This window comes from Mercurialis annua, linkage group LG3, assembly GCF_937616625.2.
Source record: "Mercurialis annua linkage group LG3, ddMerAnnu1.2, whole genome shotgun sequence".
NCBI lineage: Eukaryota > Viridiplantae > Streptophyta > Magnoliopsida > Malpighiales > Euphorbiaceae > Mercurialis > Mercurialis annua.
In genome coordinates this window covers 4,278,350-4,293,105 of record NC_065572.1, presented here as the reverse complement: position 1 = coordinate 4,293,105, position 14,756 = coordinate 4,278,350, and the positions used below count along the sequence as shown (strand labels likewise).

Below are 14,756 nucleotides of genomic sequence, written 5' to 3'. Positions count from 1 at the left end.
TCATTGAACATGAGAATCAGTTCCATCTAAAACACTACTTTATATATTATCCATACTTTCCTCTCACACCCATAGTGCATTATCCGTTCTAGTTTCACTTCCACCGTAGATATTGCTCTCATAAAAGATTTAGTTCTTACTATTTTATTTTATTATAAATTTTCACTTAACTAAAAAAAATTATTCTGACATATATCATAACCTACACTTACATTTCTCTTATTTCATAACTTAACGATACAATCTTTAAATTTAAAATATGTTAACATATATAATAAATAGTGAATACCTAAATAAAATGTAAAATAGTTAAATTGACTAATTGTTTAATTAGCTTAAAAAAATTATAAATTAATCGAACAATCAAATAAAATTTTGCTCTTCCTAAAGAATTTTTTTGATTTCGTAACTGGCAGTCGTCCACCTCGGCCCCGGCTGCATCCCCGCATTTATATACAGATCCTTTTCCAATAATTAACATATGGTTTGAGCATATATATTTCCTTCACCATATAGCATTTCGAGTGAAAGGGCTTTTTTTTTTGGTAAACTACATATTTATGAATATAGCATCTAAATAAGAAATAGATTGCATGCATGTTGTCATGTTGGTGATGGCTCATATATATAAATTCCAATAATTCTCATACCAACTGAACTTTCATTCTCGAATTTTACTTTTGGTATTCTTTTTCTTTTTCATTCATATATAAACAAATTACCCTCCCACCAATCAAGCACCATCATAAAAAATACTAATGGTTAATCTCACGTAAAATCATAAACTAAGAGAATAATTAATTAATTAAGTTACATATCAAATACAAAATAATAATTGCAAAGCGTTGAAAATTATCTACAAGACAACATGTGCACACATTATTCCGGCATTGATTGAAAATTATTTTGTTTAAATTAATCTAACCAAACAACGGTCGAGGACAAATTTATGCAAAGATATTAAAATTAATTAATCTGATGTCAGAATCCATTAAATCATGCCTTTCATTTTTGGTTTTGGCATTTCAAATCAATAAATTGATCAAATTTTCAATTAGAGATTAGAATTATATAAAAAAAAAATTTACATTTCAAATTATAAAATTGAAAATTGTTATTAAATTAGGCTAAATTTATCATAAAATCTCCATATTATAGAATTTTATTTAATTTGGTCCTTACATATATTTTTATATTTAAATAGTCTCTAAACTACTTATTTTGTACATTTGTAATATTTTTATGGACGGAATTATAAAAACATCGTTATTTTAATTGACACAAAACAACAAAATTTCATGCCCAAAATAACCACATATAAGCAAAATAAATAGTTAATGAAATATTTAAATATAATTTTTTAAAAGACATAAAAATAAAAATTAATACTAATATAAGAGCTCTGAAATGAGGTTAGCGTTAAATTTATAAGATATGGTATATCAACGATTTTATTTATATTTAATTAATGAACACCCGACTCAGTCGATATATGAAAAGATTTAAAAATACATATGAGAACTTAAACTTAAATTTCGGACATAGCTAATAAATAAGAAAAAGATTAAAAACCACATTAAAGAGTTATATATGGATCCAAGCTATTTAATTATAATTAGCAACATTCTTCTTTATCATATTGTACAAATTCAACACCAAATTGAACACAAACAACATTTTCCCAAGAAAGTGACAAACTTTTAGATCAAACATTAAACTACTATTGGCGATCTTTGATGATTTGGTGTATTTTCATTGGTCGGCTCTATTCTACTCATTACAAAAGAAGTTTTATTATTTGACGGATCATCTTCATCGTGGTAAGCATAAGCAAATCCACCGTGTCTAGTCATATCCATGCCAGCTGTTTCGTCATCACTTGAGATCCTCAACAGCCGCATCTTGTTAAGCCCGTAAAACAACGGCCCCATCGTCACCGTAACCCACCCTACGATCACAATAATCTGAATAATCTGAGCCGCTAAAAGCTTGCCCCCACCACCCATCAGCAATCCATAGGGTCTCCCTGGCTTGTTAGGGTACACCTCATTCACATATTGCTTTGACGCAAATAGCCCTGTGAAAAGTAGGCCCCACATCCCACATCCACCGTGCAATTGTGCGGCTTCTAGTGGATCATCGTATTTGAATTTCACTGCGAGTTTGTTGCACCCGATTAAAACCCATGAAGCTACGAAGCCGCAGACGATCGCTGCCCATGGTTGTACCACTGCGCAACCTGAGGTGATAGCAGCAAAGCCTCCTAATAAACCGTTACATACGTCGATTACATTCCAATGGCCCACTAATAATCTTTTACTAAACAGAGTCGTGAGCGCAGCGGTACACCCAGCCAATGTCGTCGTGACAGCTGTCCTTCCTATCGCACTCCATTGACCGTAATACCCTCCACTCGAACCGTAACTCTTCAAGATTACCAAGAATGACCCCGGGTTAAACCCATACCAACCGAACCATAACAGAAATGTACCAAGTACGACCAACGAAGCGCTATGACCACGTAAGGATACGGACCGGTCAGACCGGTCGAACCGGCCTATACGCGGGCCTTCAATTAAAGCACCCCATAGCCCAGCAATCCCACCCACCATGTGGACCACACCCGACCCAGCAAAGTCGATAGCACCCGACCCGAAGAGAAGATCGTTATCGGTTCGGGACGCACTGGCCCAACCGTCACCAGACCAAATCCAATGAGAAACAACCGGGTAAACAAAACCGGTCAAGAAAGAAGAGTAAATCAAATAAGCGACAAACTGGGTTCTCTCAGCAATCGAACCGCTGGTTATACCAGCAGCCGCAATGGCAAAAGCCCACTGATACAGAAAAAAACTATAATCACCCGATTCAGAAGGAAACTCATGCAAACCAAAAAAATGGCGACCGATAAAACCGTTACTCGGCGACCCAAAAGCAAAAGCGTAACCGAAGAGATAATAAGAGATTGCACCGGCGGCGGCGTCGAGTACGTTTGTGAGCATTATGTTCATGGTGTTCTTGGCTCGGACTGAGCCGGCGCAGAGCATGGCAAACCCTAGCTGCATGGCGAAGACTAAGTATGCAGAGAAGAGAAGATAAGTGTTGTTAATTGCGTAAGATGTGTCTGAAAGCTGGTTGGTTATTGCGGTGAACTGAGAGCAGAGGTAAGTGGCTGCTGCGGTGGAGTTTACGGTGGCGGAGAGGAGAGGGGCGAGGTCTGTGGCGGAGCAGCTAAAGGAAGCCATGGTTGGAGGGGGTTAAGAGAGAAAATGAGAGATAATACAGTGAGAATAATGGCAAGGATGAGGTTTAGTATATGTGTATATATAGAGAGAGAGGATGCAGATATGCAAATTTAAATATTCTGCTAAATTTAAATATATATTTGGTATTAATAATTAATAAAATGAAAGTCCTTTACTCAAAAAAAAAATGAAAGTCTTCAATATTCATTAAAAGTATATATCTATACTATATATAAAAGCACGGATGGGGGCAGACAAATTTACTGAATAATCCTTTTCAGTTTACTACTAGATAAAGGTTTTATAGTCATTAACTAATTAGTTATTTAATTAATCACTATTATAATTAAATTCCTAATTAGAATAGGTAGCTAAATTATCTCCAATTTAGTTTTTAGTGTGTAAAAAATAACTAAATTGTCTCCAAATTAGTAGGAATTGTTATCTTTTAATTTGATTGAACTACAAAATTAAAATATTGTATTTACTCAATATATTATTATTTAAATTTCTATCTTATTATTTTTAAAATTAAGGTAATTATTTAATTATTTAATTATGGTTATTATAAAATCAAAAGAAGAATAAATTCAGTATGGAAAAAAAATTAATAACCGAATATATTATATTTACTTTTACAGAAATTCTTAACTAATTTAATATTAATTATAAATAAAAATTGATATAATTATAATAAATTTACTAATATGTGCATTGAGGTGTTACGTTACGAGCCACATGCATAGCACGTAATACAAAACTAGTATGAGAAAAGGCGCATAAATATTTAGACAAATCTATTATTATGTCAGTATCAGAAGTATAAGATACATTTGCAAAACTCATACATATGTGTAATTATCGAGTCGGATGCGATGGAAGTGGTGGTGGAGATACGGAATCCGAGTCTTGTTGGTTCGGATCTCATTGTCGAGGATTGTGTTGATTTAGTAAAGCAGTTTAGTAATATTTTATTTTTATTTATGAGACGATATGCGAATCAGGCAGCGCATTTATTAGCGCAAAATGCCCGTTCCATTTCAGGTCATCAGGAGTGGTATTGTCACTTTTCTGAATTTCTCACGTCTGTAACTGTTTTGGATTTTTAATGAAATTCCGCTTTTTTTCAAAAAAAAAAGCTATGTTCTGTTTCATACATTTAACAATTGAATTTTAAATATCGATTTAAACAATGAAATGTATAAGAAAAAAATATTGATTAAATATACAAATTAAAGTACATAGTAATCATTTCATTGACAATAATTTGCACTTACAATCTCTTAAATTTATCTTTTTCACTAAAATAATTTTATTTTAATTGTTAACCGTAAAATTATGAATTTTAAATAGTTTGCTGAAAAAGAAAAATGATTTACAATCCACCAATTTGTACCACTTTTTAATTTTTTTCTTACGTGGTAAATTTTTATTTGTTCAATTCCTTTTTTAAAGCGTATAGCTCAAAAAAATAATCCCTCCACTCGTTTCATTAAAGTAGTTAAAAAATGTGGATTAAGTAGTATTACTTAAAAAATACATCTTTAAAATGCAAGTGTATTGTTAAAGTATTATACGTGCCTTCCGCAAGAGATCCACTTGACTTGAGTAAAATTAGTTTTAATGTGGAAGAGTTATAACTTGAGTAAGATTGTCCGGACACTTAAAATATCGTATAAAAAATGAAGACTAATGTTATAAAAATTCACAAAATTTACAAGTTTTCTCATTTTAATCACGCCGTTTTCAAATCCTTATTTTCATACACGAACTAATAATTTTTCACAAATCCATATCCCGTTTAAAAATCCGACAAAAATTGCTGAGTTGACAACCAGATAATGACATGCTATAACGAACCAGATAGTGACACGCCAACAATTTTCGCTCGATTTTTAATTGGTGTATGGCTTTAAGAAAAAAATGGTAGTTTGGTGTATGAAAATGACGATTTTTAAACGGCATGATTAAAATGAGAAAACATGTAAAGTTGGTGAATTTTTATGACATTATCCCAAAAATAAAATGGATAGTTATTTAAAAAAGAAAATAGTCCTTGACACATCTACGATATTTGGCAAGTAAATTACCGTTTATAAATATAATTGTTGCTAACTTTTTTTTTATTCATGATTTGTATTTGTACAAATTTGTTGCATTAAATTGTCCAAACCAATATTTTTTAATGGAGGACTTGGAAAATTGACGGTTATTTTTTATTAGTTTTTTTTCATTCCAATAGAGTTGTCCATTTTCAAAAAAAAAAAATTATTCTAAAATTTTTATATTTCTAAAAAATAGCAATTTTTAAGCTTAATCTTCTTATACTATTCTATTTAAAAATCTACTAAATGAGCTAATATTTCTATAAATAAATTGGAAATGGAGGCTATATGAAATAAGGATACGCTAAAAAAAATTATAAAAATTTCTAACATTAATTGTATTTTCTTAAATTGTATGATAGTGACAAAGTGAATAACTATATTGAAACAGATATAGTATATTATTTAAAATCAAGAAATTTTATACTTATAAATTAAAATAAATGGACTTCATTCATAAAAAAGGATGGACTTTGAATAAAAGAAAAAAGAGACAAAATTGAGGGATTGTGTGGGTGAAAATTACCACCATCCACAAAAATACATATTTTGAACAGTTATTACGATCCACAAGTTTTATCCTTTTCTGAAATTAAGTTTTTGTTTTAAAGAACAACGAAGCAACCTCAATCGTTCAATCCTAACTCCTAATCCATATTCCGCAATGGTTGATTTCATCATCTGTTTTTTCTGTTCTTTTTACCATATTTTCGAAGGATTTGGCATTTTTTAATTTTAAGACAATTTTTTAATTTTATAGTGTGACATATAAATAATCTTTTGATTTCTATAAAGCGAATTTTTTTATTAATTAAAAGTTTAATCAATAATTACTAATGTGAACACGGGAAGCCATATATCTTAATATGAAAATTACTTATTTTCATTCCACATATCATATGTACTACCTACTGATCAATTTTTCAATTGATTATTTTAAATTTTAAAAAATGAAAATTCATATTTTGAACAATAATTAAAATTATATACTCCCTCCGTCCCCTTTAAAAAGGGACATATCTCATTTTTAATTATCTCATCTAAGAAGGTCATATCGTGTTTTCTGTGCTAATTTATATTGAATTTACACTTTTATCCCTTTAGTTATTTCAATATGCATTAAATGCAACTCAATTTACAATACATATATTTTATTATTAAAAAAACCATACTAATTAATAAGGGTACATGACAAAATGAAATATTATCTTATTTTATTAATATTTGTGTAAAACTCATTTGTCCATTCTTAAACGGGACGGAGGGAGTAGTTGCTTTTGAGCCTCAATTTTAAGGCGTGCCTGTTTTTTTACGGAGTTGCCACTAGTTCAAACGTCTTCTACTCTACAATTACATTATAGCTATAGTGAATAATAAATAAATAGATAAATAAAAAATTGTCAACTTTGATTTTATAAATCAGTGGCCATCCATCAATTAATTTCTAATTGTTAGCTAATTATAGTAGAATTAAAAATGCAAAGTTATAAATAAATAACACCATGACGATGCCAATGATGGAAACAAATCTAATAATTTAGGAATTTGGTCTACATCTCCTGATCATCTTCCAGGCTGTGTAAACGCTAACCAGACTACTTTTTTAGGATTGGAGAAATTCTTTTTTAGGTAGACTCAGTCCACTACGTAATTCGTATACTAAGCCAATCATATTATATCACCTCATTAAAATGAGGATATTTTTGTAATATCATTATTTAAAAGTATATACAAATAATAATCAAAATTATAAGAATACTCTCATTTTAATGAGGTGTTATAATATAATTGGCTTAGCCCGTGGTGGATTAAGTCTACTTAAAAAAATTTCAATTGGATTGATCTAACGTTAAGAAATTATTTAGAGCTAATGACATTACTGAGATACCATCCAAGAAGTCGTGGTTCAGGTGATGCATATTTAATCTAAGCAAGAATTACTATCACTAAGAGGGCTGGTCATAGAGTACCACTTCAGCTTATATACAATTTTTTATATTTACCTGCTATAGCCGGTAATTTTGCGCTTCATTTTCATTGAGTTTTTCTTTCAAAACGTTTTTTTATTCCTAAGCTAATCCCTAATTATCCCTAATCCTCTTTCTTTTGTCTGTGAAACCAACATTCTCGTATCAATTTCATAATCATAACCTCACAAATTTTTATGTTGCCATTATCTTAAATGTGGATTCATGATAATATGAAAAGAATTTTTTTCGACATTGACCAGTCAAAAACATGTGATTGTTCTTTTGAAAAAAAGATAAGAACTTGCACTAGCTCTTCATCAATGGGTGTCAATAAGATGATAAGAAAATCAGAAATCTAATTTGATGTATTACACAACAAATCAAAAGCCAATTTCTTTAAACATTTATTAATTTCATTCTCTTTTGAGTGTAAAAGGATCAATATATATATCAGATCAAAATTATTTATATATATCATCTGAGGAACTGAAAATAATTCGAGCTCCAACAATGATGTTTTGATGAGGTTAAAAAATAACTACCTTTTTTTAAGAAAATTATCAAAAACATGTCTTATTTTTGTTTCAAATCTGACATTTAAAATGATGGGATAGAGAAACCAATAATTTTAAAAAAAATTAATCGACTAATTTTTTTGATAATGATCTTTCATTACTAAAATAAATGGTACTGATTCTTCTCATGAAACAAGAAGAAACAGACCACGGACGTTGGTGCAAATTCTTATTTTTCTAGGTAAGAAAAGGAAGAAATTTAACAAGGCCAATAACATGAAAGTCCAATATGCAAAGACTTTGCTAATTCTTTAATTTTGCAGCTTCAGTTTTTGCCTTTGCCATGCTTGCAAGGGTGGGAACTCTTAACTAAAATCTATAAATCAAGAGTTTAAGCTCCTGCTGTAATTTGTGGAAACAAATTTCAAAAACAATGTTTCGTAAAGATCGTCTCAAATAAAAAAATCGCATAGAATCGTTTGAAATTTGAATAACTCGTAAAGTAAGAAAGCCCTGCTTATAATTAAGAGTTCTTGTTGTTCTTATGTTCTAAATTTTGGAAATCTTAAGGCCCCAGAAAAAGATTTTGAATTATTAAAAAAGAAAGAGAATATGAAAGAGAGTAGATGGATTGTGAGATTTCTTCTTCATGTGGTAACCGGCTAAGTGGGTAACAAATCAATGACAACTATTTAATTAACGGTGGATTTTAATTAAGATTTAATCTAGTGGTTAGAAATTCATGGATATCTAAACCTAAGTGGTACTATAGAACGACCCCACTAAGAGTATCTCCAAGGTTACTCTTTATTTTAAAGAGTATCTTTCTTAATATAAAGAGCATCTTTAATATAATATAGAGAGTTAAAAAATTAATTTGAATCCAATGGACTCTTTAAACTCTAATCCTTTATTTTGATATTCTCCATTAGGCAAAAAAGACCTACTAATTTTATCTTAGTATTGCATGTTCTCGTTATCAATATGAACAGCAAAAGGATCCTCTTTTCTTATTGATATATGTACATTTGAGGAGTATTTTATAACGAAAACTGGTCAATTGTTTATAGAGGAGCACATCAAATTGAAAGGAATACGAGACAAAATCAATGAGAGTAGCTAAAGATTATGTTCAGTTCAAACAAAAATTAATGGTCCAAAGGCTTAAATTCAAAAGAATCTAGTGGATCTGCATCAGCAAAACAATACTGATAGTAAAAAGGCAAGAATAGCATAGCCATACAAATCGTTCTCAGCCAGAAATTTTTAGTTTTCAAAAACTACAAACACCCAGGAAATAAGTCTTTTTCTTTTTGAATCCCAGAAAAGAAGTCTTAAATAAAGTTGAAAAATAATACTGAGATGAAGAGAAACAGAGAAAATAAATTAAGCTGCAAAAATGGCTTCCACCAGCAGCCACGATACCTACTAGAGTATGACTCCATAGAATCTGATTTATCATTAGAGACTGAATTTTAGGTTGAAAATTGAGAGTTTGTAAATAAATTAGTACTAATAAATTTTTATCAGTGGACTGAAAATTCACACCTTCTTCTCAGCAAGCAAATACGTCGTTGTTCTTCTTTTCGTAAATATAGAATATATAAAAGATAATACTAAAATGACAGTTACTAAAGAAAATCAAATAAAATATATTATTAATTGATTTTTAAATAGAATAGAGAGTAGAGATTGGCTCTCTACATGCGGAGAGTCAAACCAACTCTCTAATTTAAATTTAAGTGATAAAGAGTCGGTTGGACTCTTAATTTTTGATTTGACTCTTTAAATTAAAGAGTTTAACTTGTTTAGAGAGTCCTTTGGAGATGCTCTAACAAAGCATTCTAGTGCGTATTTAATCTAAAGATCGGCAATAAAGGCGTTTTAATGTGTTGTAAATTAGATCCAAAACTTGTATCATTTGATGACGCTATATGAATCATTAGAAACATATGAGTAGAATACTTCTATGAGACAAAAAATTTCTTTCTAAAAATATTTGATTCTGTTTTACTATATGTCCAAAGTCTAATATTGCAAAACACCATATTTAGAGGAAAACACTTTATTTTTAAAATTTAAAAAGAAAGAATAATTTTGATTAGAGGAGCTTTCTACGTTTACTTTATTTTTACAAAGTATTACCATTGGATGAATAATTATCGCTTTCATCCAATAATTAAATGAACAATATATACTTAAAAGAGTAAGCATATATTACTTGATTGAAAGCTCATAATAATTGGGTTTTTTTTTATAAACAACCAAAATTTTGAAGTTTATTACTTTTATAAAGATACAACTTTTCAATATTAAAACTACAGTACACGCTAGAAATATTTTTTTTATACGGTCCAAATATATACCCCTCATCTCAAACCAGCCTTTATAATTACAATAATTTTCTCTCTCTTCATCATCATTTCCTCTCATCTCTCTCAACTCATATTTCTCTCATCTCTCTGAGATCACACAGCCTCCTCCGACTCTTTCAAATCTGCCGCCCTCATCTATCTATCTTAACGCCGCCATTCAACATCGCTCTAAATTTCGTTAGTTTTGTTTTTCTTTTCGCCGTTGTTGGAGCTGAAGATCCGCATAGAGTTTCGGCGAGGAAAAGCGGTGGTAGTAGAATCGGTTGTGTCTGATATTGTAAAATGGCTTCTTGTTGTTTTTGCGTTACTTCTTGTTGTCGTGTTTCTATTTTGATTTCAGATACGAAATTCATCATTCTTTTTCTTCCTTCTTTTTTAGATCTACAAGTTTCTTTCTTTTTTTATTTACTGTTTTATAACAGTAATTTTTTTTATCATTAAACATGTATAAAGATTATCTTTTCATGTTTAAAAAATATTTTTGTAATTTTATGGAATAAAAATCTATTATTTCTGCATTTTTACTTTATTTTGTTGTATTTATGCGTTTTTCTTATTCTGCAGCACGATTTGTTGATGATGATTAATTGCTAAATTATTGTAATGTTGCAGTGTTGTTGATATTATGTTGACTTTATGTTGATATTGTGTTGATAATCAGTTGGTGTTTACTTGATTTTAACATTGGCAAATAAGATAATATTCTCAGTGAAATAAACTAAAAAAAATAAAAATTTAGCTGAGATTGGATAATGATATGTTAACATTTGGGAAAAAGACAAATAATAATTTTAAATGATTATAATGTTGAAGTGGTGATATTATTTTGATTTTCGGTTGATATTTTGTTGATTTTGTGTTGATATCTGGTTGATTTTAACATTGTCAAAGAAAATAATATTGTATATGAAATAAACTAAAAAAATGAAAATTAAATTGAAATTAGAAAAAACGAACCTTAATTTTGATTAATTGCTTAATTATTATAATGTTAATATTTTTTTGTTAAAATTGAAATTAACTAAATTTCAACATAATATCAACACAAGATCAACATTGTAACATTATCCATAATTATTGTATTTTTCACCAATGCTAAAATCAGCAAAATATCAACCAAAAATCAACACAATATCAACACTGTAATATTACAATAATTCAATATCTTTATTTGTCTTATTTCCCAATATGCTAATATATCATTATCTAGTCTCACTTAGATTTTTATTTTTTTTAGTTGATTTCACGGACATTATTATTTTATTCGTCAATGATAAAATCAATAAAATATCAACATAAATTAACAACACTGAAACATTACAATAATTCATCAACTAACCATCATTAATAAATCGTGTGCAGAATAAACAAACGCAGAAATGCAACCAAACACAGTAAAACTACAGAAATAACAAATTTGCATTCTATAAAATCATAAAATTATTTTATGTACATGAAAATTAGTATTATATTCTCTAAAGATAATCTTTACACATGTTTAATGGTAAAAAATCACTGTTACTTAAAAACAGTTAACAAACAATTCTAGATCTGAAAATTAAAAAGAAGAAGAAGAAGAACGATGAATCATTTTGCCTCGAAATCTTATCATATGCCTTTAAAAAACCTCTAAAGTCGTTAAAACCTTCCGAATTCTTCCTTCCGACAAAAACTCCAATTCAAATCTGAAAAAGAAAATACGGAAACAAGAAAACGGCGGCGGCGCAGCGAGGATGAAGGCGGCAGCGAAGCACCGCTGAAACTTGATGAAGAACGGCGACCATAAAAAAGAGTAAAGAGCAGGGGATGGAAGAATATGGAGGAAATAACTGTTAATTTGAGAGCCAAAATAAAAAATCGTATAAAAGAAATAATTATAAGATGTTAGGTTATATTTATAAAATAAGATGGTGGGAAAAGTAAAAAAATGAGATGGGCTGTATAAAAGTAAATAGTCTCTCAAATGCTGTATTTGGCATAAAAAGCCCCATAATTAATTTGTCCTTAATCTAATAATACAAATTTTTTATATAAAAAAAGAAGAGAAAAAGCGACCAATAATAACAAATTTTATTCGGTTGATACAATAGTACAAGTTAATAATAACAGATTCGATGTCTCACAATTTTCTTGCTAAATCTTGAAGATGTTATACATAGAGAGAAGCATCAAACATTCCTTAATTAATTGTATGGGACTATAGTGTCATCTGATATGAGAATTATGGAGTTTTAGTATAGCAAAATTTTGCCATTTATGTTTAAGTCATGATATTATGAAAACCCATTTTACTGAAAATTAATAAAAATCCATTGAAGCATGAGGAAATAAGTCAATGTCCTCTCAGTTTATCTTACCACTAACATATATCAGAGCAATAATAATCAAAAAATATGTTTTAAAAGAAATCAAACATAAAATCATGAATCAACTTTGATTTTCAAATAATTGAACCAACACTAGATGCAAAGAATCACAATCCTTTTGTGTTAAAAGAATCAAGATGAATATTCCAACTTAATTATTTAATTTGTAGAATCTATATGAACCAATAACAGTGCTCGCTTTTCTTGAAAGGCAAATAATAAGTTGACAATAAAAGTATCTAAATTCTATTCTTTTAACTATAAATGAAAAATACCTACAGAGTGGTTAACATAATATATATTTTAATTTGTGAGGCATGAAGTTTCTAGTTTCTTTAATTAACTTATTAATTTCATTGTAGTAGGTCTATTAACAATGACATGAAATTTGGATTAACTAATAGGGTTCCATATGAGGTTTGAAACCAGCATTACTTTTACATATTCCTAATGCAAGATACTTTATGCAACATTTCACATAAATTACTAATTTTTAGCCAGTGATCTAAAAATTAATAAGGTCAGCCCTGACGAGAACGTTGTGAATTTAAGAGAAAGTGAGTATACCATTCTACAATGAAAATATGAAAATATAAAAAATGTATGCTAAAATATTGCATTCGGGTCAGTTTTCACATCTATTGACATCTTCTCTAACAGTATATAAAAAATAGATTTGAATCCCTACAGGCATAATTTAGATATTACAACATTATTTAAAAGTTTTAATGTTCAAATCTATCATTTTCAGGCGTAACTAAAAAGGAACTAAATGTAAGCAAATCATAAAGACACATTTATTGAAATATCATAGAGTAATTGATTCTCAAAGTTTTTTTTTTCCACGGAATTGATTCTCAAAGTTACTAAACTATCATCTAATATCGTCTTATTTTATTTCGGTGACCAAACTTTGATTTTCTTTATTTTGATTATTAAAATTGAATTTCATTTTAATGGGAGGTTTTCAGATAAAATATGCATACTTGCAACCAAATTTCACTTATTTTCGCCAAGTGGCAATCGGTTTTTGCAACAAAAAATCATCATAATTTATTTCGGCCAAATTATGCATATGTGGCAAGCTTTCATGTAAAAACAAACAAAAACCAATTGCTACATATGCATTTTTATCCCGTTAAATGAAAATAAAGTTTAATAACAAAAATGATACAAATAAAAGCTTGTCACCGAATTGAAATAAAACGATAGTTTAGTAACTCTGAGAATCAATTATCCAAATATCATGATACCATATTGTCAAAGGAAATAAAACAACAAAAAAACATATGTATGTAACTAATAGCAGCAATACTGGATGCAAGAGTCAAACCCAAGCAAAGCACATAGCTTCTCATTGAAGCTGGAGCCACCCAGCAAATAGGACTTTCAATAAATGGACCTTTCATTTTATTTTATTTTATTCGATCAATGAAAATCTTATAACAATAAGTAATCAAGCATGACCACTTATTAAAAAAAAATCAAACTCTTACCTTAGGTTATGCTTCATTAGACTGTGACAGCACAAGTTGTATTTTATATCTTCAGCCATATGAAATAGTCTGAAAAAATCGAATATAAGATTAACAAATGCACATAGTCCAAAGAATCTCTGCGTAAGCAAGTTGCCAAATGAGTATAATATTCTGAAAATCATATTTTATAATAAGGAAGATTCAATGCATAAACTAAATTATTTAAAATGAAGATGCTTTACCTGTCACAATGCCTCATCAAATTGGGACAGCATTAATTATCAATAAACTCCTTTTACGGATTGCCTCTTCACATATTGAAGAATTTTAATTGCTAAAAAATCAGAGCAAAAAATCCGTCTTTGATGTCACAGCAGGTTCTTACTTGTCTCCACTGCCTGCATCACAAACAATAATTACGAAAGTAGGTTAACTAACTTGCAAACATAGTGTCCAACCCTTTCTGCTTGAACAAAAAGCATTTTATATGATTACAAACACCTGCAGACAAATAAAACAGAACTAAATTATGTTTCAACATTCTATGCTGCTGCTTCATTCCTTTTCTGTAAGGTGTCAATGTAAAGTTTCACATATGTGGAACTTCTGCAAAAAGATTATCAGCAGAATGAATTATTCTAAGCAGTAGTCCACAAATTGCCGCATCTGTCCGAGCATAAATACTCTTGTAGCTTGTAAGTA

At 29.4% G+C, this 14,756-nt stretch overlaps 1 protein-coding gene across 1 annotated transcript; it reads right to left on the bottom strand.

Annotated features, from left to right (window-relative positions):
* Positions 1-1,604: 1,604 nt before the first annotated feature.
* LOC126672141 (ammonium transporter 1 member 2) lies at positions 1,605-3,302 on the bottom strand. Its single transcript, XM_050366081.2, has one exon. The coding sequence runs from the start codon at positions 3,243-3,245 to the stop codon at positions 1,713-1,715; it is 1,533 nt and encodes a 510-aa protein (XP_050222038.1). The 5' UTR covers positions 3,246-3,302; the 3' UTR covers positions 1,605-1,712.
* Between the last annotated feature and the right edge of the window lie 11,454 nt (positions 3,303-14,756).